General features: G+C 33.6%; 1 protein-coding gene across 5 annotated transcripts in view; it reads right to left on the minus strand.

The window, feature by feature from the left end:
* The window catches only part of DMXL2 (Dmx like 2), a 79,838-nt gene that overhangs the window by 19,611 nt on the left and 33,717 nt on the right, over positions 1–26,510 (minus strand). For 3 of the 5 annotated variants that reach the window (XR_002126483.1, XM_019664856.1, XM_019664873.1), the window contains exons 13-22: positions 24,567–24,677; positions 20,399–20,568; positions 17,504–17,601; positions 16,893–17,058; positions 15,307–15,571; positions 8,999–10,080; positions 8,420–8,611; positions 6,807–6,883; positions 5,146–5,276; positions 2,029–2,277 (exon numbers count right to left, since the gene is read on the minus strand). Coding sequence is in view for 4 of the 5 variants with exons in the window: in XM_019664856.1 (XP_019520401.1) it covers positions 2,029–2,277; positions 5,146–5,276; positions 6,807–6,883; positions 8,420–8,611; positions 8,999–10,080; positions 15,307–15,571; positions 16,893–17,058; positions 17,504–17,601; positions 20,399–20,568; positions 24,567–24,677 (2,541 nt within the window). In the remaining variant the exon portion in view is untranslated. The remainder of the gene's footprint in view (positions 1–2,028; positions 2,278–5,145; positions 5,277–6,806; positions 6,884–8,419; positions 8,612–8,998; positions 10,081–15,306; positions 15,572–16,892; positions 17,059–17,503; positions 17,602–20,398; positions 20,569–24,566; positions 24,678–26,510) is intronic. The other 2 variants (XM_019664865.1, XM_019664883.1) reach the window with 1 other exon arrangement.

Consider the following 26,510-nt stretch of genomic DNA (forward strand, 5'->3'; position numbering starts at 1 on the left):
TGACGAACTTAAAATGAAAGTAATTTCAGCCAATGTTTCAACGAAATGAAACAAAGAGTGACATATTGTTGTCCACAGAGTAAGTGACTCTGACTTATAAGATAGGTGATACTGACTTTATTACCATAGGGGATGAACGGCGCAACATTTCTCTTCATACACTTTAGGCCAGAGCTACCAATCTAGCTGATATTTTTACAAAAATTATTGGAAAACTCCTTGGAAAATTAAAATGAAAGGTATTTTTTCCCTGAAAGTTTGGGCCAAAAACATGGGTACGTATTATACATGGGAGCGCCTTATACACAACAAAATATGGTACTCTGCTTTATTTTTATCAGAGTTCTTATCATACCTGAAATATTTTTTAGTTGTTAATTTTATCTCCACTAGATGTACCATATTTCCCCATGTATAAGACGCACCCTTTTTCAAAAAATTTGGGGTCTAAAAACTGGGTGCATCTTATACAGTGGTTGTAGATTTTTTAACTTGCATTTCCTGTTTTCGTGCTTGTTTTTGCACTCATTGTAGTAGATTTTTTTTACTTGCATTTCCCACTTTTTTGCAGTTGTCTTTTCACTCATTGTTTCGCACTTGTTACCAGTATATTATGGTAGGTTATGTTTTGCCACATTCTGCCCAGAAATGGCTCAGAAAAGATTTTCGTACAGTGCTGAATTCAAGTAAAAAGTGATCCATTTTGCAAAAGTGAATGGAAATCGTGCTGCTGAACGTAAGTTTGGTCCTCCTCCAACTAAGAAAACAATCCTAGGCTGTCTACGGGAAGAAGAAACCCTACTGAAAACGCCGCGGCAGAAGAAGGCCATGAGACGCAATATATGAAGACAGTGATTCGTCATCAGACACAGATGAGGACAAGCTAATGGTTGGGAGTTTTGACAGTGATGAGGAGTTGTATCACTTTTATGATGAATAAAACTTGAGTTCACTAACTTTATGTAATACATTATTTTTCAAATTCGGGTCCCAAAATTAAGGTGTGTCTTATAAACATGGGAGGGTCTTATACATGGGGAAATACAGTAAGTTTCATGAAGGTAAGGGATTTGTCTCTTTTGTTAACTCCGTTATCTCCAAAGTCTAGAACACTGCCTGGCAGATAGAAGGTGTTAAGTGAAGGCAAAAACAAATGTGTACTCAGATATTTTTAAGCTTGGGTGACTGGACTGAATGAATTACCATGAAAAAATAATAGAAAATTCAGGAAGAGACGAAGTGATTTGGGGAGAAAACTCTTTTAAGTTTAAAGTGGACTAACTACTTAGGAAGATAAAGATTAAGTAAGAGTCATCCACATATAATGGGAGCTGTCCTCCCTTACTTTGACTTACATAGTAACCTATTCATTTAATTCAACCTTGGGCAGTAAGGCACAGATTAGAAACTGTGTCATTCAAACTATGCCACTGATTGCTCATCTGTAATATGACCATTTCTAAGGATGAATTAATATCATTTCTGTATTTCAGTACCAAGCTGGAAACCTTTCCTATGTCTCACCATATCCTACCATCTTAAACAGTGAGATGAAAAATATACTTTAGTCCAGAAGAGAAGGGGGGAAAAAAAAAAAACAACGCAGAAAATGGAATAAACAAACCAGGTGCATGAGTGGAACAGCTATCTTGTACATGACCATAAACTTAATCTAAAGCCAACTGCTGGTATGCTCTGTAAAGATTATGAGGGTTTATTTAAATCTTCTTTCTCTAATTAAAAACTATCCTTCTTCCATAACCTCATTCCTTAACATTGTTTCCTCACTTACCTTTACCTTTCCTCTATTTCTTTTTTAACCTCCTTAAATTTGTCCTGGTATTAAAAAATGTTAAATTGTAATTACTGTACATTCCTTATTCTAACATGAGTTTAGTTATATATTATCCTAATAAGAGTAATTATACGTTAAACATCACTGATTTTCAAAATAAAAATTCTTAAAACATTAAAAAGTCTTTTACTTTAACACTAGCAATCATTTACATTTACATACATTAATCTTACCTGAAATGCTTTCTGATTGTCTTTGAGGTTTCACAACAAGTTTCACACCCCCTCCAAACACAGCAGCCCACATTCGATTATTTAATGGGTGGGCTGCAAGTCTAAACAATTCATTGGAGGAATTTGTGGCAAGAGCATGTATCAATAAACTTAAGTAAACAGCAACAATAGCTTCACACAACAAAATGTTCAATTTTGGCTGGTCTTCATCTTGGGCTGAACTCAAGAGGTTAATAAGTGAGTTCACACCTGTAAGGGTATATAAGACGTATATCAGCATAAAGTTCCAGAAGGAAAACAAAAATCCAAATTCGTAATTTAACCAAAATTATTTATCTATATTATACGAAAAACATTATTTCCATAATTTGAGCAATAAAATAAATAATGATAGGAATGGCTTATAGCCTTTAAAACAAAATAAGAAACCATTAGTCTATATAGCGATATAAGAAAAGAGAGAAGAAATAATTTAAAGGAGAGAAGGGAAAGCCCTTCCTTAAAGTGCAATTTCAACTAATAAATAGAAGGAATGACAGAATTAGTAACCCCCACATTAATACCTGATTCAGGCAAGAATCATCCCTGGATGCTAGAATTAGTGGGTAAAACTATATTTTACACAGTCTTAAACTGTCTCTTCAAAAGATACTCATTCATTGCAAAGGAAAAAGTAGTAACTTTACAAAGGAGAAATATGGCAGAAACCACTTTACCAAGTGATCAAAGTGAATAGCACTAGTAATGGGAACAAATGACATCATATGCCCCCTTGATATTTTGCACGATTTTGCACTGAGCAGGGCACAATATCTCTTTTGTGGTATCCCTGCCAAAAAACAGATAACCTGAATCTAATATTAAGAAGATATCAGAAAAACCCAAATTGAGGGACACTCTAAAAGGTAATTAGCTAGTACTCTTCAAAAGTGTCAAAGTCATGAGAGACAGAGAAAGAATGAGGAACTACTCCATATTAGAGGAGCCTTATGAGCAATTACAACTGAATATTACATGGACCAGAAAAAAGACCTAAGTGGTACAATTGGTGAAATCTGAAAAAGATCTGTGAATTAGAGAACAGTATTATATCAATACTAAGATGCTGAATTTGATAACTGTGTTATGGTTATATACAAGAGAATGTCTTTTTAGGAAAGACACATTGATACATTTAGACTTAAAAGGGCATCTCTGCAACTTTCTCTGAAAGTCTGCAACTTTCAAATATTTCAGAAAAAAATACACATATATACATACACAAGGTAAGTGAATCTGAGAGAAAAGGAATGAATGATAAGCAGTATGGTACAATGTTAACTTTTGAGGATTCTGGATGAAGGTTATACAGAAATTCTTTGTACCATTTTTGCAACTTTTTATAACATCTTAAATCATTTCAATAAAAAGTTAAAATGAAAACAATGTTTCTATAAACTTATGTTTAAATGAATTTTAAATACATACTTTGAGTTTGTCACTTCCTTCTACTGCCACTTTTCATTAACATGTAAACTCAGAGTTATAAAGCAAGTAGAGTAAAAACTAAATAACATGGCAGACCACAAAAGGCTATTAAGAGAGTGAAGACAGAGTAGTCATTGTAAGATAAGTTCAGTTGATCATTCTTTATTTCACAAGTCGAGAAAAACACTAAATGAGCCGAAATTCAAATGGTTTGCCTTGGACAGGGACTTGTGCCTTTAGGCCACCTCTCTGTGCTCCTCTGCCTCCCAGTCCCTCCTGTGGCTTCACAGGGCTGGCTCCTGCGGTTGGTGGCCTGAGTGTGGACGCCCCACGTGGTGGATGCTATCCTCCCACAGGGACTGAGGTCACACAGGGAATCCCCACTGTGAAGCCATCTAAACACACTTTCAGGCACCTTCAGGTTTGAAAAGCTGCTTTTGGCTGGAGGGTTTTGATACACGTTTCAAGTGGCCTTTTGTACAATGACGTTTAGAATTCAGGAATTGAGAAGACGTGCCAAGCCCCCTGGGGTTAGCACGAGGTCTCTCAGGCGCCTTTCCCACATAGGGAGGCATAACATGCACTCTGCCTTTTTGGCTGTTTTCCTGTACATGTTATTTTTTAAATTTTCCCTCCTGTTCAAATTGACAGCTTATTTAATAAATTATAAAATTTAAAAAAAAAAGAGAGTGAAGATGGTTTGAAATGTGGAGAATGAGAAAGAGAGCTAACCAGAGAAAAGAAGGATTGGCAGACAGCATGACATATGTGTCACAGAATGGTCACCCCATCCTAATATATAAATTTACACTCAAGGATAATTGTACTCTCCCTGCTATACCTTAAGAATATCTCTGATACTGCTCTCTATGACTCTAATTCAGAATTTCTCTAAGGATAAGGAAGATGATGTGCTCACCCTTATGAAGAATGTTAAACCTTGCTTTTTTGTGCTGGTCAACACAGCTGCTTTTGAAGCCTTAACTTTCTGAGTCTTCAGACATTACAGTACTTAAGAATTCTTAATCCATGGCAGAAAACATCATCAAAAACAAAATTAAAAAAACATTCACTAGGGCCGGCCGAGTGGCGCAATGGTTAAGAACTGGCTTGGGACGCCGGAGGGCCCTGGTTCGGATCCCACATATGAGGGCCAGTGACACTGCCCTCTTCAGCTAAGATGCTGAACGGCAGCTCGACCTGGAGCTGGGCTGCTGTGAGTCGCCGGCGACGGCGTAGGCTGCAGCCCCTGTGGCAGTGAACTGCCATGGGCTACGGTATGTAGCCAGCAGCCAGCGTGAGCGGCCAGCAACCGCAGTGAGCGGCCGTCCAGAAGCAGGCAACTGATGTGCCTCGCCCGGGAAGCGCACAATGATGGTGCCAACTTGGGCCAGTGAGGCAACGTCCTCCACAACTAGACTGAAGAACAAAATGACAGCAATTTGTCTGTTCCCCTTCCCCCAATTCCCCAGCACTGTTCCCTTCCCCCCAATACCCCAATAAAAAAATCTAAAAACAAACAAACAAACAAAAAAACATTCACTAAATCCACAAAGGAAAACTATCAGGAAACCAGTTGGTAGCTTTTAAAAAAGGAATTGCCAAATAGAAGATTAAAAAACAAAACAAAACAACAAAACAGATTCTCACCAGGCCATTGAGCAGGAGAAGAATTTGGTGTTGCATGTTCTTCAATGCTTTCTGTCCTTAGTCTTCGACGATCACTTAAAAGAAGTCCTTGATATGCCATTCCTGTAAACTGGTTTCCTTCTGTTTGACTGCTAAAACAAATATAAGGTTCAGTTATTTATCATCTTAACAGAGGTAATAAGCAATTGTACTTTATACATATTTTAGATGATTATAATACAAACAAAACTCTTAAAACTCAATACACTGTTCTAATAAGAATTTATTTTAGTTAAGTTCTTGAAATTAGTTACATATGTTCACTGACAGTTTTTTAAAACAAAACACCAATTTTACTATGTTGGGCAGATGACTCTTAGTCTTTTAAAATCTTTTCCAGATGCCACTGATACTTTGAAATCTTTTCTATATTCATCCATTTTCATTTTTTAAAAAAATCTGAGGCAAGGAGACTACTGTTGGTACTAGGATATATTAGTTGCAGGACACTATTTTGTTGCATTTCTTAGCTCTGCAAAGTTGTGCAAGCTTAACACTGAATTAAAATATGGACTAAAATCTGGAGAACCATATTTTAGAAATATCCAACCCTAAAACCAAAATGTACCTAAATATTACTTCCCTTATCTTTGTGAAGTTGAGGAGAGAGAATACAGGAGCAAAAGTAAAGGTGACACCCTTGAGAGTTAATTATAGCCCCAAGGACTAGAAAATACACATTTAAAAAATTTATTTGAATTCTCATTTGGCACCATTTTAACTAGGGATTGATAGCAAACAAGTTGTCTTTGAACATTAAGATGACCACAGTCAACTATATAAATTCTTTTTTCTTATTTACATTTCCAAGTCTTTGGAATACTTAAACATGGCCTTAGTAGGCTAAAATCAGGGTTTAGGCCATATTGAGAGAGTAATTCCTTATACAATATCAAATTTTCCCACAGAAGACTGATGAATTTACAAGGGAAAAAACCAAGACATGTGTTTAATAGAAATTTAATGTGATTCTATGTATATTACAAACTTTTCATTTATTAATATAATTCATTTAAATCTGGGTCATCTTTCCAAGTGATTCAATTTCTTACTATTGACATTACCCTAGCCACTAAAATGCAAAGTATACACTGAAGAAGGCAATTTCACATTTAAAAAAATTCAAATTATTACTTTTAATTGATATCACGTCCAAAGACTTTTATATATAAATGAGTAAAATTTATTGTAATAACTCATTAGGAACGTCCTTCTTTCAAAAGTATTTCCTCTTTCAACTGAAAACCAGTTAAACAAATAGAAGTTACTCCAATGCTAAAAGAAATAGTTGCTAAGGAAAAAAATTTAAAAATTCCATTTTATAAATTATTTTGGATAGTAAACAACACTTCTCTTCTTGAAAACAAAAAAGATGGTGATGACAGTAATTTCCATTTACTATTTGTCATTTTGTATATATCCCTGTTGTTACCAGGTTTGACAGCTAAACTAAACAAATATTTGTTTTTTCATTCTATCTCATCTATTAAAGTAAACATGGCAGTCATATTTGAATATTTTTCACTCCCTAGGAAATAGAACTTTACTATAACTCTGGAACAGTTTAATATTTTTGCTGTATTAATACTATTTTGGGATGACTTTTTTTTTTTTTTTGTTACCTGTAGCTATGACTGTCACATAATGCTTGGTAAATTGATGCAGAAAGTGATGCTGCTAGTGAATGAAGTGTGTGCACCTAAAACCAAAACAGCCACAATTACATAGTATACTAACATTTCTACACAACAGTAATATCTTAACAATTAAAAAACACTCAGGAAACTAGCAATATCATAAGACTAGATCCTATATGAGACTACTAACTCTACTTTAAAAGTTCTAAAATAACACTCACCCAACTTTATATGCATGCCCACAACAAAGCTACCCGATTCAGGTACAGCTGTATCAAACATTTACTTACTGTGAGCCTGCCATTTACCAGGCCCTGGGCAAAGTGTCAATGTCCGTATTATTAGGACTGTCCTAGCCTGCTAATAATTAGCTTAAATAGCAATATTCAAAAAAGCAGAACCAAAATAAGTATAGACTTTTTAGAGTTTTTATTTAAACTTGCCTCATGACATTTTCTTGACCAAAATAAACTGATCTTATCAATAAAGAATAAATTAAATGTTTAGAAAACATATCAATCACGGTGTGAAATGGCTGATTTTCTAGAAAGCAAATAACTTAGTGTTAAAATTAAAATTTTTAATTTAGAAAGTTTAAAAATTATCAATATAATATAAAAACCACATCCTTAAGTACCATACTGAATCAACACCTTCAGACTCATAAAATCTTAAAAATTAAAGGGACCTTAGAAAGTTTCATACTCTTTGCAAGGCTTATGTAAATTTCTAGGAGTTGGAAATGTTTACTTAGAATTTATATGCATTTAATGCCTTTCCTGGGTGTCCATATTCACCTAACAAATAATTTAAGTAATCTCTGCTAAAATATTGATATAGATTAATTTATACTATGGATTAGAAGTCTCTAATAGGTTGATGTGACCAGTAAATCTTGGGTCCTTCAGAAGAATGTACTACCAGAGACCAAACAGGTCTTTCAAACAAAAGCAATAAAAAATAAAAATGTTTGGAACCTGAAATGACATCAGCTACTGGAATTGGAAAACACACAGAACAATTACACTTAGGCTAGCACAGTGGAAGTCTGGTCAGCTATCCAGATCCTGCCAAGTCCCTTATGGTTGCTTGCAATCTATTCATTTTTAAGTTTTTCAAAAGAGAGTACAGGTTTAATTTTTGGTAATAACTCTGCCAAAACTCTGATTGCCCCAAACTACTGTATAGCCTCCAATAAACACAAACATCAGGGCAACAGTTACAAGGATACTTTCTCTAAGAGTATTTCTGATAAATCCGGCCATGTAAGCAAACAGTCATAAAAATATTTCTAACTTAAAGGTTCATTTAAGGGGAATGGAGGATCTAAAGAAATATTAAGTGACAAGAATACCATCTAGAAAATTAATTTTATTACCAAAAGAGTGTTTGCCTGTCTTAAAGGAAGACAATAACTTTCCCAGAAACAAGAAGAAAACTTACTTTTAAATTACATTCATTGGACAAATACTCTTGAACTGATCAAGAGTAGGCAGTATATAAGAGCACTTTAAAATATCTCCAAGTTCAAAATGGAAGACAAGTATATTTACCTTCTCAGTGTGTGCAATATCAAATGACCATAAAATTTACATTACCTTCACATCTCCAATACTGGGATGAGGTGGTGTTTTCATCTGAGCAATAGTATAAAGTATATCATGGATGTGATTATTTAAGTATAATACAGGATTAGCTATGACTGTTTTTGTTGATGCAATACTTGCTGAAAGCAGAGGTAGGGTGGTAGGTAACGGCAGTGGAGACTGGAGCTGCTTCACTGTAGTTTCCTGTGGGTGATGGATTATTTTTTTCATAGTTAAAATGAAGGAGGAAAAACAATTAATAGTTATTTGATAAAAATACTGGTCATGAATATTTGAATGTAAGCAGTATATTCATGAAAATTACTGAGCACCCAATATGGATCAGGTACTACACTAGATGCAGAAGAGAAAGATGAGTATGACACAGCTGTGCTCTCAGGCTTTTAAAAGCCTACTCCTAACTCCCAAACCTTCAGTCTAAAAAGACCCATGTTGATTATAAATATCTACCTCCTATAAATTGAGGAGCTAAACAATTTAGATTAACTAGAAAAAGGAGCTTTATAGCTGTAACTGTAAGAGCTATTGAAATTATTAAAAATAACCAAGATAGAAAAGTGAAGCTCATACCTGCTGTGATTCTTGTAGCAAAAATTTGAGTTCCATCCTTACTGAGGCCAGACCACCACCCTGGGCCCCATGAAGGCTACAGTAACTAAGAAACACTCTTAGGAGATCTTGGTTTTTCTGCAACCACAGCTTGCGTCTTTCTGCATGCTCTCGTTTAGCCTGTAATCTTCGTCTCTCTATTTGGTGACGCTCATAGGAATCAATGTCTGGTCTGTCGACCATTTCTTCCTGATTCAGAAGCTCACTCTCTACTTTAGAGTATGTTCTACTGGCATATTCTTTAATAACTGTTTCATGATTACATATCTCATGCAAGGCGGCAATTTCTTTTTCAAGCCAGTTATAGAGCTGAAATCTCAGTTTTCCTCCATCTACTTCATAACCTGTAGCCAATGTTCTTAGTTCAGTCATAAGGATCTTTAAACAAGCTCTGAATTTTAGCTGTTCAGCAATCACATCAACTTCAGTATCACCTTCAAGACAATCCTCTTCCTGAGGAGTTAGTAACATATTAGGGTCTGAGGCTTTCTGATCTTCTTGTCTATCTTTTCCCCTGACATCTGTCCTTTTCATGACTAAGCCAGCTGTATCTTCTTCCTCTTCTTCTAAGGCACTGTCATGATCTTCACTCCAATCAAGATTAAGAGGTTCCTCATCTACTTTTATTACGGGCTGACTCCAATCAAACTGTGATGAAGTTACATTTGACCAATCAATGCCAGAACTTCTATTGCTATCACTCAGAGTTTTTGATTCTGAAGGCATATCACCCATCTTTTTAGAAATGAAGTCAGGCTGGTCTTTTTTTGCAGGTAAGGCAGATATTTTGGTAACTTTCGGAATTTTGGAGAGTACCTCCAAGGCTAAAACAGGGCATCCAACTTTAAAATGAGCATTTGCAGTGGTAAAAAATAATTTTCTTTCTATGAGGTTAATTTTATCAACAAAGTTTTTCTCAGTTTTGAGACCTAAGGTTGCCAAAGTTCCTTCAGGGGAGGCAAGGTTTCTTCGAATAAGCAAAGGATGAGTGCGAAGGTAGTTGTAGAAACTAAACACCACTGGGTTACAAGATTTGATGATAACTACAGAAATCAAACAGATACAATCAAAAGGTCTATGTTAATTTGCATTTATATGACAAATGACTAAAAATATGTCAGCATTTTCTCAAAATAAAGGATGCTTAAATATTAACCTAGGATAAGTTAAACTATATGGTACATCACATAATCAATAAAACTACACAGCTGAAATAAAAAGAATTTCCCTATGTGCTGCTATGGAGTGTATACAGAATATAATAAAAGAAGGTGCAAAAACAGTATATCATAAACTACATTTTATCTGAGAAAGTGGAGAGGCAATACACACACACACACGCATGCACACATGCACTCACGCTTCTATTTTTTAATGAAAGGAAAACACATGCAAAACATTTTTTAGTTGTTTCCCTAAAAAAGGGGGAACAGGATAGAGAGATCAGGAGAAAGGCTTTATTTCTCTAAAAATATCTTGGTTTTATATATTTCATTTCAAAACCATGTCAATATTTTATATGACTTTTTAAATTATTTTTTTAAAAATTCACACAAAAGCAAAATTAAAGAAATGATTCTGTGTATCAAGTTGGTAGCATTAACCACACAAAGAACTATAAGATAACTTTAAAACAAGTAATTTAACTGTACATCCTTAATGGGGTATATCATAACAGCAAAAATAACTACAAAAAAAAAGCTTTAACTATTATTCTCAGTAATAATGTTATGAAAAATAATTGCATTATTATTCTGAATTATAGTTTTCAATTATATAATAGTTAAAATTATAGCAAATAATTATGTTAATGCCATGAGAATCCAAGCTTTTCATTATAAGACACAAATTTTAAATCTAGGAAAAAAGAACCCTACAATGTATTTTTTGATTTGGAATTTCAGTGTGAACTCATGAATTCTCAGGAAAAAAATTTTCCTAATTGCATTCATTGAAACAGCCTAGAAATGATGACAAACCAACAGCAATGAGAATCCCTATGTGTAAGCTGTGGTCTGTAAATATTATCCCATACTGAAGGATCCAGGATTCTTTGAAGGAATGGCCATTTCCAGGTCTAGTAGAGCAGGAAATGTACAAGATGAGCCTGAAACATCTTGCCAAACCAGAAAGCAAAGAAACTATCAAGGAATAATGTCAAAAGGATTCAAAGACTTGAAGAGGCTCCCATTGGTTAAAGATGGGAATAATCTATGGTAATTCTATTCTTAATTTTTTGAGGAACCTCCACACTGACTTCCATAGCGGCTGCACCAATCTGCATTTCCACCAACAGTGTATGAGGCTTTCTTTTTCTCAACAGCCTCTCCAACACTTGTTATTATTTGTCTTGTTGATGATAGCCATTCTAACCGGTGTGAGGTGATATCTCACTGTGGTTTTATTTGCATTTCTCTGATGATTAGTGATGTTGAGCATCTTTTCATGTCTACTGGCCATCTGTATGTCCTCTTTTGAGAAATGTCTATTCAGGTCCTCTGCCCATTTTTTAATTGGATTGTTTGTTTTTTTGTTGTTGCGTTGTATGAGTTCTTACATATTTTGGATATTAGACCCTTATCTGAGGCGTTTTTTGCAAAAATCTTCTCCCATTCGGTTGGTTGCCTCTTTATTTTGTTGATGGCCAAAACATGGAAACAAACAAAGTGTCCTTTGATAGATGATTGAATAAAGAAGATATGGTGTATATATACATGTACACAATGGACTACTATTCTGCCATAAGAAAAGATGAAACAGTGCCATTTTTGACAACATGGATGGATCTTGAGATTATTATATGCTAAACGAAATAAGTCACACAGAAAAAGTTGAGAACCATATGATTTTACTGATATGTGAAATATAAAACAGAAAGCAACAAAGGAATAAGTCAAACAAAGAAACAAAAACTCATACACACAGACAATAGTTTAGTGGTTAACAGAAGGTAAGGATGGGGATGACAGATGAGGGTAAACGAGATCAAATATATGGTGCTTGAAGGAGAACTGACTCTGGGTGGTGAACACACAATGTGATATATAAATGATGTATTACAGAATTGTACATTTGAAACCTATGTAACTCTATTAACCATTGTCACCCCAATAAACTTTGATTTAAGAAAAGAAAAAAAGATGAGATAATCTAAGCATCTATAATAAAAAACTGCAATGGATTAAAACACAAATTTATCTAAATCTGTGAGTTCAAAATAACCTTTAAAATAAAATCTAATTAGTCAGCTTTGTAGGATGCTAAGGAACCAAGCTATTATTTTGAAAACTGATTAACAGAATCAAACATTTATGTTCCCTTTACTATACATACTACTGGACTTCAATGTAATCAAACAGTTGCTAAGGAATACTACTCTAGAGAAATATTCCAGCTCATAAAAGGGTAAAATGATATAACTAGAACATCATCACTTACAAAATAAACAATCACTGATGGCTGATAATACCACAAAAAAGCAAAACAAGGCAACATTATGAGTTCCTTAATGAACACTATGAAATATTCCTGCCCTCAAATCTGATAAAAGCCTCTAGAATCTTAATTCTCATTTATAGGAAATAGAGAGAACACAGAAAAAAGAAATGTGTTATATGACACCACAGGTACAGAACCAGCAAAATACAAAAAACTACAGGATTAATAATCTAACTTCTTAAATAAATTGCAAGGGGGAAAAAAAGGACGGAGGAAAAACTTTGGATTCAAGTAGACAATCATTCACAATATATAGGCCTCATTTGGATCTTAATTCAAACAAATCAATTGTATAAGATTTTATGAAATAACCAGGGAAATTTGAGCACTATGTATTTGTTGATTGCTAACAGAATTTTGTTAAAACGGTATGTGTTATGTTTTTTTAAGAGTCCTTGTTTTTTAGAAATGCATGTTGAAATATTCACAAATGAAATGATATGGTGGAATCTGCTTTAAAATCAATCTGTGTTGAGAATGGGAAGGAATGGGAAGGATAGAGTACATATGACACAATTAGTTGGTAACTACTGAAGCTGGGTGATAGATTCGCAGATTCATTATATTATTCACTCTTCTATATGTATTTGAAATTTACCACAATGAATTTTTAAAAATTAACCTGGAAAACAATAAGAAATATGTTGAACCTTCCTTCTATAAAAATTACCTGGGTAACTCAGATATTTATTTTTTTCTAAAGGTTTTCTTTTTATTTCCTTTCCTTTAAATATTATTTTTCTACAAAGAAGAAATATAATATTTTAATAAAGTAAAAATGGGGCCCTCATCTCTTTATATACATAAGCTCTTTCAGCACCTAAAAATAGTAAGTAATAAAAACATAAGCCTAGAAAACTATACGCAAAGTACAAAATGAAAAGTAAAAGCTTAAATCTCTCAACTCCTATTCCCAAAATGTAATCAGTGACCAGTATTTAGTTTCTTGTGATTTGTTCCAGGAAACAATAAAAGGAGGGAGACCAAATACTGTGTAAGCACATGCTCATGTGTGTATGTGTGACATACAGAGGGTGCCAAAAAAAAACGTATACACATTTTAACACATTGTGGACCGGTGATGCAGATTTCCATCTATATATTTAAATGCCCCATCCTCGGGGTGGGAGGGCAGTGGATGGGGAGAGGGGGTTGTCACTAGGTGACGGGTGAAAAGGACAACTATTGCATTGTTTTGTACACCTGAAACAAACAAACAAACAAACAAACAAATAAATAAATAAATAAATGCCCCATCCTCAATTTAAGCAAGGAAAAAAAACTGGTATTAAAATTACACTGATGGTCCCAGCTGCAGTGGGCTTCCATAAGCTACCATGTGTGGCCAGAAGCCGGTGTGAGCTGCTAAGAGCCGCTGTGAGTGGCCATCCAGAGGCTGGCAAATGATCTGCCTCATCCGGGAAGAGCTCAATGATAATACCAACATAGGCCATGAAGCAATGTCCTCCACAACTAGACTGAAGAACAAAAGGACAGCATCTTGTCTGTTCCCCTTCCCGATTCCCCAGCGCTGTTTCGCTCTCCCAATTCCCCAATAAAATCTTTAAAAAAAAATTACGCTGATGGTGACCACTTTGAGCACCTCTTGTATTGTAATTGCAGAAGTCAACTGTGACTTGTATTCATCTTATGTTATGGATATATATTGAGTATTACAATTTTAATACAGTTTTTTCCTTGCTTAAAATGCGCGTCTATTTTTTTGGCATCCTCTGTATATATGTAAAATGCAATAAGAATCACACTGTTCTGCATCTGTTTTCATTTAATAACATAGCACATATTAACACATTAATTTATTACATCATTTTTAATGACACTGTTTCTATACTATGGATATAATTTATTTAACTATTCTATTTACTTAGAATGCTCCATTTTTAAAATTATTGCCAACAATGCTGGTAAATACACTCCAGATGCTTAAAAACTCTAAATTATTTGGGGTAACTAAGATTAAAGAAAGTTTAGCACATAAGAATAAAGTTTTTCTAGGCCCATGCACTAAGCCAACATGTGTAACAAAGTCAAAATTTATTTTAAAAAAGAAAACAAAAAACTGGCTATGTAATAAGAGGAAAGAGCTGTATAATGGGGCAAACATTCTGTATGCTTCAGTTTAACAGATATGAAATTAGAATAGCATGGCAGGCTAATCCTATCTTATATACCGTACTTTGCCATGTATGATGTGTTCATGTGCATAATGCACATCCACATTTTTGGCCCAAACTTTCAGGGAAAAAAATCTTTAGTTTTAATTTTTTAATTCAAATTTTTATTTGTTTATATTTAGATACTTGTTTTTTGTATTATAAAGGAATTTTAGCATTTATTTATTATTACACTTTTAACTCATAAGGATAAATAAAAGAATGAAAAACATTTATTAGATACAGATTAGTACTATCCACGTATAATGTGCATATTAATTTTCCCTCACAAATTTGGGCAAAAAAGTGCACATTACACATGGCAAAATATGGTGCTTCAATATATCTGTAAGAGTAAAAATGTGTATGAAATCTTCTTACACTACTCAAACTGATAACAAAATGCAAGATTCAATTACAAAGTGTAAGTGACTAATCTTTTAGCCACACAAGAAATTTTTATAATAATTTCTCAGAAATGAAAAGTATAATAAATCTGGTATTTATTGTTTTTGTTTTTGATCTACATAAACATTAGCTCAGAAACTGTCTTCTTTTAAAAAAAAGAGAGAGAGAAACTTAAGAAATATGTCCTACCTTGATGCTCATCATCCTCCTTTGGTGTTTGTTCTAATAACGTGTCCAAGGCTTGGGTGTAATCTTTCATTACCCAATAGGCAAGACTACGCAGAAAAGGATCAGGATGTAACCTTTTGCAATCAAATCCTGAGTCATCCTTTTGATAACCCAAAACCTTCTGATTTAGGATGGATATATAAGTGGATGAAGTCTCAAATTCAGATTCATATAAACGGGCAATAACCATGGCTAGCTGAATATCTTCCATTTTTTCAAGACATACCTGTAAAATTTAATATTAAGAAATACTTATTTAATAATAATAATTTAGAGATATAAAATATCCCACCAACATCCTGAAATTATCTACCATTTATATTCTCACTGTAAAGAGAGGGTCCAGAGGTTGAAGGGTAAATGATTGCCTGATAATAGATTAAGGAATAGCAAAAAGAACAAGAAACCAGAACTTAGTAGCTTTCCAACATAGAAAAATGATTTATAAAATAAGAATAAAAGTCTATTAACATCACCTCAGACTCAGGTCAATTTAAATTAGTAACATTTATTTTTAAATTAAATGCCACTTATGACATTTGAATTTATATACATCAGTTCCTCTTAATTTCCAAATGTATTTTCCATTAAACATAATTATTACTGTTTTTAAATGACCTTCTATTTATATAGCACATAACACATGAGATAAAACCACATATTCTGTTTTTACGCTCTATGAGTTTATATTCTAATATAACTACTCATCTTGAGAATTTGAGATCATTTAGGCAATATGAGCACTTCTCGGTCAATCAACATATCTTTCTTTGCCTGAGTATGTTCTAGATTAAACTTCCCATTTCAAAATATAAACATTTGTTAGGTTAAAAAATCATACACCTGAGATAATTTTGAAAATATGACTAATTCAAATGTAAAGTACTTTCATTTTGTTGGATATTTCCTATTTCTTCTATCGTGTATTATTTCCATTTTTATTTTTCCTTCACTCATTTGGACTGTTCATAATGATAGTTAGTACCCTAAGAGGAAGATACCATAAATAAACAGAAACATTTACAATTACTTTCTTAACTAGCTGCTAGGATTACATATCAAAAAATGCAAAGTTTTACCTCTTCACGTTCAATTGCCAGTACCTAGGACAACAACATTACAAAACAGTACAAAATGCAATTTCAGTTCTATATTTATGAATTACATTTAGAAAAAAAAAACTTAAAGTACCTGCCTTTCTACACCAGAGAAGGAGGTTGTGACCTATATATACTTTAAATAGTTCAGAGTCACAAGATGGCCAGTAAGAAGATATTCATAAACCATTTTTGCCATTTTTTCATATATTTATACTTGAATTGCATATACTTATCTTGAAATGAAATATTCGCTACATAAAAATTTTCATCTATGTTTCTCACTTAAATTTATTTATAATTTCATTTATCACAGTGCCACTATTTAAGTTCAGTAACTTCTGTAGTTATTCTCCGTCCTTACAAACATATGACATACAATCTCCTCTACAATCTTTTCAGGTTTTCAATCTCTTACAAGTGTTGCATAACATATTTTCTTATTTATACCTCTATAGCATCTTTCAATGAACCAGCTAACAAGAAAAAAGCAGCAGATTGTTCAAAGCGTTGTTTTCCAAGTAAAGAGAAAGCATTTTTCAAAGCGGCTTTACGCCACCTATCTTCATTAAAGTTGTGGCTGAAAAATGTTGTCATTTTTTCATCATGCTGTGACCTAAGAACCAGAGCACAAACATCAGTGGTTAAACCAAATTTGAAGTATTTGAATCCTGTACAGAGTATGTTAAAATGAAAAATAAAAACCTCAAATATCCATAAAAAAAGAATAATAAATAATGATAGGTGTTTATTATCAAGCTCTTCTTTACTTCTTCTAATAAGGAAAGCTCAAATTACCCCATATATACATAAATAGGAAGCAAGAGCATTTTTTACTTTCCAAAGTGCTTTTATCAACTTTTTTTTTTAAACAACATCCCACTTTTTAGGTAAACTAAAACAACATTGCGCTCGTTTTTGCAGATAAAGGAATCAAGGCACAAAGAAGTAAGCTGATTTGATCAAGTGCATACATCTACATACTTTCAAAAGTATTAAGTTTCTGATTCACAGCACAATCTTCATTGAATTAAATCATGTTAAGTGTTGAGGCAACTTACCTAAACAGACCCCATACTACTGCTTTCTTCTTCATTGAAAGGTAGAATAACGCAGCATCCAAGGCATCATTGTTCCTTTGAAAAGAAGCTTTGGCAACCTAATTGGTAAGTAAAATATTATATTAAATTAACCATTTGATAAAAATTTACAACCATTTGATGAAAAATTACAGCATTTAATGCATCTTTCTGCTACTTCCATGGATGACAGAAACTATGCAGATGGGAAAAGGTGGCTCTATTCAACAATCTCTAGTATCTTATAATACATGCTCTTAAAGAAAACCATTTGTATGCTAGCAATAATAAAAATAAGCATCTTTCACTTATCTTATTGAATCAACACAATCCATGAGGTACTATTATCCCCATTTTACATATGAGGTGACTGAGACACAGAGAGAGTTAAGTAAATTGCCTACAGTCACACAGTAAGGGGTATAAAAGGAAGTAGAACCCTGGTAGTAAAAAAAACTGTCTAACATAGGAAGCAATAAAGAAGGCAGACTATTTAATAGATGTGATCTTTTTCTTGAAAATTAAACATATTACACTTCTTAATGTTTTACAAAAGTTAAAATACTAACTTCTATGATATATGTGATTTCACAATTGAGAACTAATACTGATACAGACATCTGTGAATAAATATGAATTACACACACACACATTACATCCACGCATTTATAAAATTACAGACAAAAACAAATGTTCATTTTTTTCAAATGTATATTTTAAAAAAAAATTCTTTTCTGATATTTTTCAAATTTTGACAATTCTGAAGGATTGGCGCATTCTTTTTGGCATGTAGTTAAAATACAGAAGGTTAAAGCTCCATTATTTTGAAGAACTTACAAATTTTAGTTCTTAGAAATTTCATGAGAAAAAGTCAATGAGCACATAATTCTCCTTGTATTATAACTGATAACCTCCTTTGAGCCATGCAACCAAAGTTGCTGAATTTATACAGAACCAGTGAACTCAGAGTAACTTTAAAAATTGTTAAGCCAGGAACATTGTATATAATTATATTGTTTTGAACACAATACCTAATAGATCATGTCTTATTTCTCAAAGATACTGAGATAACCTCTACAAATCACGAAGTTGAGAAGCATAATAATAAAACACAATGGATGTTTTATTAGCTCACACTGACTAATGATGAAGCTAACGAGGCATGGGAGAGAGAAGGAAGATACCTAAAATCATATCACAAAATGCTTTACTTTCAATACTTGTATTTCTCTTCCCATTTTTTAGTATTTTCTCTGCCTTCAATCACATAACTTAGTATTCCAATGATTAATAATTTTAGAGGAATTTTTATTCATTTTCAACTATGGATTTATAATACAGAGAGTGCCAAAAAAAGTATATACATTTTAAGAAAGAAAAAACTATATTAAAATTGTAATACTCAATATATACCAGTAACAAAAGATGAATATGGCTCATGTGTATACATTTTTTTGGCACCCCGGTATATAAAGACAAAAAATTTACATATTACTTTGATTTAATTTTAAGAGATAAATTAGTTGTGGAAATAAATCATATATATATATATATACATATATATATATATCAGAAATATTCAATTATAATGACACAACTCATTGTTGACAAGAAATTAAAGAGATCTTTGGAGGTAACAACTGAAACATTTCAGGTAAAATATATCCTCTTTTTTCCACAGCTCTATACCAGAAACCAGATTTCTTAGTTGGTGTGAAAGAAATTCCTTCTGACATTTATGCCTAATTTGAGAAGAGAAATGCTGGTATCTTATTGGCTGCCTTACATGTAGCAGGACAATGACACTTTTATACTCACACTTCAAATTATGATCTGAGAACCATGAACAGCAGAATCACAGGACACTAAGCTAAGATGCCACAGCCCTGCCACCCCCAACCTACCAAATGAAAATCTCTGGGAGCAGGGCTGAGGGATACGCATTTTAAATAAGTTTGCTATGTGATTCTTCTGACACTAAAATTTGAGAACTACTATTCTAGAGGAATAAATTCCTCTGGGAGAAATACATTCATACTTCACAAATGTATTATCATTAATTGTACTTCGGGAATTTTCATGGACTCCTAAAAGTACAGAGTGAATGAGAATTCTGCTTTCTTAACCCTGACAGAGTAGAAAGGGCACAGACTAAATCTAATACTTAGAAATGAAGCGAGTTTGGGCTGGTTACCTAGCCTCTCTGAGTCTTAGTTCCATCAGGTGGAAAATGGAGATGCGGCTGATGAGAAGATGAAATAATTTATCACAAGCAACTAGCACCAAACCTGGCACACAGTAGATACTCAATAACGATTAGTTTCTGCAACACTGAAAAAACTTTCAGCTTCCATTAATAAATTTTTTGTAAAGGGAATCTACCAGAAAACTGATTCTAAAAACCTGTCTTAAAAAAATTTATAGCATGATTCATTTGCTGCCAAATCAAAACTGTTTATTAAATGGTATTTTAAGTATGCACAGGAAGTTTGCTGTTTATTAATTTAGAGAATACTTTATATTAAAAGAATGATTTTTCTATGTAATGTATATAATTGACAAGAACTTAAGTTTACTTTCTAAATTTAGATATTATTTTTTATTTTTTTAAACTATAACACACCTCAACTGAGAGCAGAAAATATTGCTATTCCATAAATATTATACTCAGTGTATATGGCAAAAGACAATTGATACACTGCACAGATATTTTATAAAGGTCAGGTTTTGGAATCTCCAAAAAAGTTTTATTTAAGAAATTCTCAGGATCTCAAGATATACAAACTAATTCCCCATTACAGGTTTTCTGGAAGATAATATACTTTATCCTTTAACAAAAAACTTTTTTAACTTCAAAATCCAATAAAGTAAAGTTACCTTTTCAATGCATCTTCGAAGGGTGTTAATGTTCCTGACCCACCAACCTATTCCCATAGCTCTTAACTCAGACCACTGAGGGTCTCCTCTCTGAATTGCAGGAATCATATTAATTAGTTCTTCCTCAGCCTCAGAATGAAAAGCCCAGGCAAAATGGCAAGTAGACACACCTAAATCAGAAATACAAATAATAACCTTCAGAACTATATCAAAAAAGAACAAAAACTATTTTTCACATAGTCATGTATTCAATCATTCTGGAAAGAATTTTCAAGCAGAAAAAGGAAGTCTTTCATCATTCAGGGTTTTATACTATAAAGCTTCTAAATACAAGATTAGGGACAGGATACACAAAACCAAAATCTCTTTTTCCCAAACGTATTTGCTTTTTACCCCCTGCAAAATTAGAGACACTAAAACTTACTCATTGGAAAGAAAGGTATTTGAATGTTGAGCCATTCATATGTACACACACCAAACTTATCAACAGTGAAAGCTTTGGTCAAGTCAAAGCACCCTGGCCCGTGTGTCTGGGTGCCCTTTCACAGTTCCACTTGCTTGGGGGCCATATCCTTTAGTAGTGAATAATGCAAACTGACCCATTCATCCCTCTGGCCAAGGAGCTTAGTATCACTTCAAAGCAAGCTCTAAACTTCATGAGAGTTCCAGGGAATAACAAACAGGAGGCACATTCCTCTGCCTTTAGTGCCTTGCTTAAAAGTAGTTTAAAACTAATATTGATGAGATAAGGCAAACTCCTTTTGCCCTGGTAGAAGACTGACAGGGATCTAGGCTATATTTAGAGACAACAAAATGGGTTTAGTGACACCATCCAATTTGGAAGTACAATGAGTTTATCTATAGTTTAACTACTGATTACACTTGACTCCACTTAGAGCAGATGAAGAGGAAACATGAGGGGAGTAGACCACACCCAGCGACATAGTGAGAATGCTGGGAAGAACCCTGAGCAGCTTAGGAAAGAAGCCAAGTTAGTCGAAGCAGCCATCTCTGCAAACCCATTTTGTAAACAAAGACATGTCTGGGGTCCATGATAGTCACATTATAACACAGGCCTCTCAATGCTATAAGGCCATCAAAATTACTACATGTAATGTTTTTCATTAACAACTACTATACAAGTTTTACATGTAGTTCAAAGCTTTTCTAATAATTACTGCTTTAAAATAATTCCTTTATAGTCTCGTCTCTCTTTGGGGACAAACTGAACATCTTCTGCCTTTAAGTAGATATTTCCGTTAGGGAGGAACACTTGAAGGACTGGTGGTGAAATTTTTTGAGGCCTTGCTTGAGCAAGGCGCAAAAAATTAAAAAATTAAAAAAATTAAAAATAATAATTCCTTTAGTGGGGGCCAGCCGAGTGGCTCAGTTGGTTCAAATCCCACCCTGAGCTGAGCTGCCAACAGGTGGCAGAATGGCTCAGCTAAAAAAAAAAAAAAAAATACTTTAGAAACTATAAAAAGAAAAAACTGTTATGAGCATTTTGAATAATAACCTTAATTTAAATTTCCATTTGCTAACATTTTTTTAATTAAAAGTTATTGGGGCGACAATGGTTAATAAAATTACATAGGTTTCACGTGTACAATTCTGTAATACATCATCTGTATATCACATTGTGTGTTCACCACCCAGAGTCAGTTCTCCTTCCATCACCATATATTTGATCCCCGTTTACTCTCATAGACTACTCCCCTCCCCCCTTACCTTCTGGTAACCACTAAACTATTGTCTGTGTCTATGAGTTTTTGTTTCTTTATTTGTTTGTCTTGTTCCTTTGTTGCTTTCAGTTTTATATCCTACATATCAGTGATATTATATGGTTCTCGGCTTTTGTCTGTGTGACTTATTTCGCTTAGCATAATAATCTCAAGATCCATCTATGTTGTCGCAAATGGCACTATTTCACCTTTTCTTATGGCTAACATTTATATACAATCATATTTGAAATCATATCACAAAAATCAATGCAATAAGCCTTGACTGTCCCTATAAATTTGGGGAGAAAATGGACAAAACTTATTACATCAATTTGTAGTTTGAGTCTACAAGGCAGATTAATTTTCTCTCTGTTTAAATCTTTGTATGATTTAAGATATAATTACTACATGAAATGACTGACACTTTGCTTTAGAAATTGCTATTCTACAGCAATGCAAAATGCATACTTTTGATGATATAAAATGTATAATATAAAAGAATAATATACAATATATTACATTCTATACCCTTAAATAGAATTTGATTAAATTTTTGGTATGAGTAAGAGGAAACAAAAATATACACAGGCATGTCAAGAAAATTAAGCTCAGAAAACAAGATTAAGAGCAGTGAATGTATTTGGGAACCCAACTATTAGAGGTAAAAAAAGGTATTGGAAAGAAAAAGATAAAATACAGCATAGGGAATATAGTCAATGGTATTGTAATAGCTATGTACAATGTCAGAGGCATAGTAGACTTGGGGGGGGTTATCACTTTGTGAGGGGTATGTCTAATTACTATATTGCTTTGTACACCTGAAACTAATAAAAAGAAAGGAAAAGAACAGGTGCACCAATAGGCACTTATTTTTATTTGTCTACCAATGGCAGACTATCCTTTGGAGTTTATCTGTTCTTCTTAGCTTTTCTATATGCTGGCCACTTAAGTTTTTCTCTGAAAACTGTTCACAGGACCATCCCAGGACACCAGCAGTCACTTCTCATCTCCAATGTTTTAAGTGTATTAAAGAGAAAATGGAATTCAACCAAGCTTTAGAAATTTAAGCTGTTTTAAATCCCCCTAGGCAAGGTACACAATTGTCATTAAGTAATTCAGTACCATATGACTACCATTTAAAACTAAAATTTACTAAAACATTGAGACACCATTTTTTAAACCTATCCAAATGGCACGGATTGTTTAAAATGATGTCAAGTGTTGGTATCAGCAAGCATTGTTCCTGGAAATGTAAATTAAGTCTTTCAGAACGTGGCAATACTTATCAAGAGTTAAGAATTGTCAAGCCCTTTGATTAAGTAATTTTACCACTAATTGCACCACTAGAAAACATGAGGAAATAATCAGATAGATACATATTTACATGTAATGTTATAAGAACATTCGTTACAGTGATAACTCAAATAGAAAAATACCCAGCAAAATTTGTTTCAAAAAATAATTGGATAGATGAAATATATAACAGTTTAGACACATGACAGAGTATTAGGTAACATAAAATCATATTTTCAAAGAACATTTTTTTGAGGGTAAAGGGTGCTATGGGTAAGAATAACGAACTATAAAGCCTGCTATTCTGAGTCCTACAATACTAATACATATTTGAATAGGGCTATGTCCAGGATGCCAGTATCAAAAGGAACATAGTCTAATGAAAACTGCACTGTAAGGGCCAGCCAAGTGGCTCAGTTGGTTAAGAGCTCGCTCAAGAGTTTGAGCTCTGAGCAACAGCGGTTCGAGTCCCAGCCCGAGCTGAGCAGCCGCTGAGCTGCCAACAGGTGGCGGGATGGCTTGGCTGAGAAAAAAAAAACAAAACTGCACTGTATTGGGATTCTAATTCCAACTCCATTAATAAATAGCCCTATATCTTGGGCAAGTCACTTTAAACGCTACAGTTTCAATTTTTTAACCTATAAACAAGAGGATAGTAATAAATCCTTGTCTCAAAACAGCGTGCATGGCAGTATGCTAGAAGTATGCAAATATACTGGATTACTATATGGCAGATATTCCTGAAACATCAGCTTTATTTGTGAATAAATGACTTAGAACATATTTATATTAAAATAAACAGAAATTATATCATGTAGGGCAAAATTTACATAATTTTTAAAAAATGACATTAGATATCAAAGAAATTCAGGGACACATTGGATTACAACATCAGGTTAAGTCAGGTTTACTGCTAAGCTACAACTTTATTGAGTAAAGTGTGACAAACTGCGATATAATATATGAGCAAAAGTCAAAGAATAGAGCTGAAAGATACACAGAAAAATGGTAAGCAGGTACTATATGACAGGAAGATCTTAGGTCTAGTGATAGGTATGCTATGATTTACCTAATGCTTATCATAAATATGAATATATCAACCACTTCTATACTGAATAAAAGTTGTACAAAGGTTCAAACAAGGAGTTAAATACCTTGATGAAGTAGCTGTACTCGGTATAAAGGAGGTAGTGATGTCAAAAGGCATGTGTGCAAGCGCATAGCTAATAAGTATCTCAAACCACACTCGTCTAATGTGTCTCTTCCTGTAATGTAAACAGAAAATATGTTTAAGAAAAAGGAACGCAACAGGTCACACACCAATCAAAAGTTAGAAAATAATAAATTTAGTAATGATAATTTACACAAATACACATTTTTTAGTGTATTCCTTTGTGAACACTTTAATGTCTTTATTAAAAATATCTTTACAAAAAACATAAATACTAAAATTCAAATAAAAAGCAATTGGAGAAATATCATTATCTTTTAATACAAGTAACAAGTGTTTATAGCCACTCATAATAAATGAGAAGGAAAGAGATCTTGAAAGCCAATAAAAAATGTTAACTACAGTAAGTTAGACACAATTTTAAAAAATATTCCTTATGTGAATTCAGATGAGATTTAAGGACAAGAATTATATAACTAAAGTAAAATCATTTATTATATAATTAAATAGTAATTATTTTGTAGGCTGGTTAGCGCAACTGAAATATACTACTATCCAAGATTTAAAATTTGATTCCGCAGGCTAGTGTTACAAAGTTAAGGTTGAACTATAACTTTAACTTTGATTCTACAAATTTACAAAAGCAGAACAAAGGTATGAAAGTGTGGTAAGTGTAATCAAACCAACAGCTGCTATTGGATAAAAGCAATCCAAATGTATTAACAGTACCCAGTCCAGTGACTGCCACTCAGGAAGTACTCAGAGAAGGTTTTTTAGAAGAAAATAAAATGTTTTAAATTGTCAAAGTTCTAGTTCCAGCTCTACTTCCATTAGCTATATTCATTCTTCCATCCATTTATTTATTCAACAAATTAAGTATCTACTACATGCAAAGCAATGAAGTAAGACAAAGTGCCTACTTTCATGAGGTGTACATTTCAGGAGACAGAGACAAACAATAAACAATGTGTCTAGTAGAAATTAATGCTATGGAGAGAAATAAAGCAAGATCGAGAAAAAGGGAATGCTGGGCTGGGGAAGAACATTCCAATAAGATGACATCGCAGCAGAAATCTGAGGAGGTAAGAGAATGAAACATGCATAAGTCTGGAAGAAGAGCATTCTATGCAGAGGAAATATGTGCAAAGACCTTGAGACAGGGATGTGCTCAGTGTGTTTGTAGGACAGCAAGGCGGCCAATATCGTAGAGCAGAAATGAGCACAGATCACATAGGGCCTTGTAGACCACTGTAAGGACTTGGCTTTCATTCTAAAGTGAGATAGGCATCCACTCACCAGTGGGTGAGCAGAGACTTAATGTGATTTTGTTGTAAAGTTATCATTGGTTCCTATGTGAAGAACAGACTGAGGTAACAAGAAGGAAGCAGTTTAGGAGACCTCGTCAAAAACTGGGTAGGAGAGACAGTGACTTGGACCAGAGTGGTAACAGGAGAGATGATGAGAAATGACTGGATTCTAAATATAGAACTGAGAGCATTTGGTCTCGCTATGGGGTGAGAGAAAGCAGAGTCAGGAACACCTCTAAGTTGTCTCACCTTAACAAATGGAAAAATTCATTTACTTAGAATCCATTTACTGAGATGTGCAGCTTATTTAATCTCTGAACTTCAGATTCCCACCTGTGAAATGGAGACATTCATTCCGGCCTTATCAACCTCATGCAAGTCCATCATAACCCGGATGAGCCATTTTTATATTGCCTACCTAATGATATACCATATTTGCCCATGTATACGACACACCCTTTTTTTGAAAAATTTCAGGTCTAAAAACTGGGTGTGTCTTATACAGTTTGTAGATTTTTTTTTACTTACATTTCCCACTTTTTTTTGCGCTTGTTTTTGCACTCATACAACCACTATGTAAGACACACCCAGTTTTTAGACCCCAAATTTTTTGAAAAAGG

The sequence above is a fragment of the Hipposideros armiger genome, unplaced genomic scaffold (genome assembly GCF_001890085.2).
Source record: "Hipposideros armiger isolate ML-2016 unplaced genomic scaffold, ASM189008v1 scaffold_12, whole genome shotgun sequence".
In the NCBI taxonomy this organism is placed as follows: domain Eukaryota; kingdom Metazoa; phylum Chordata; class Mammalia; order Chiroptera; family Hipposideridae; genus Hipposideros; species Hipposideros armiger.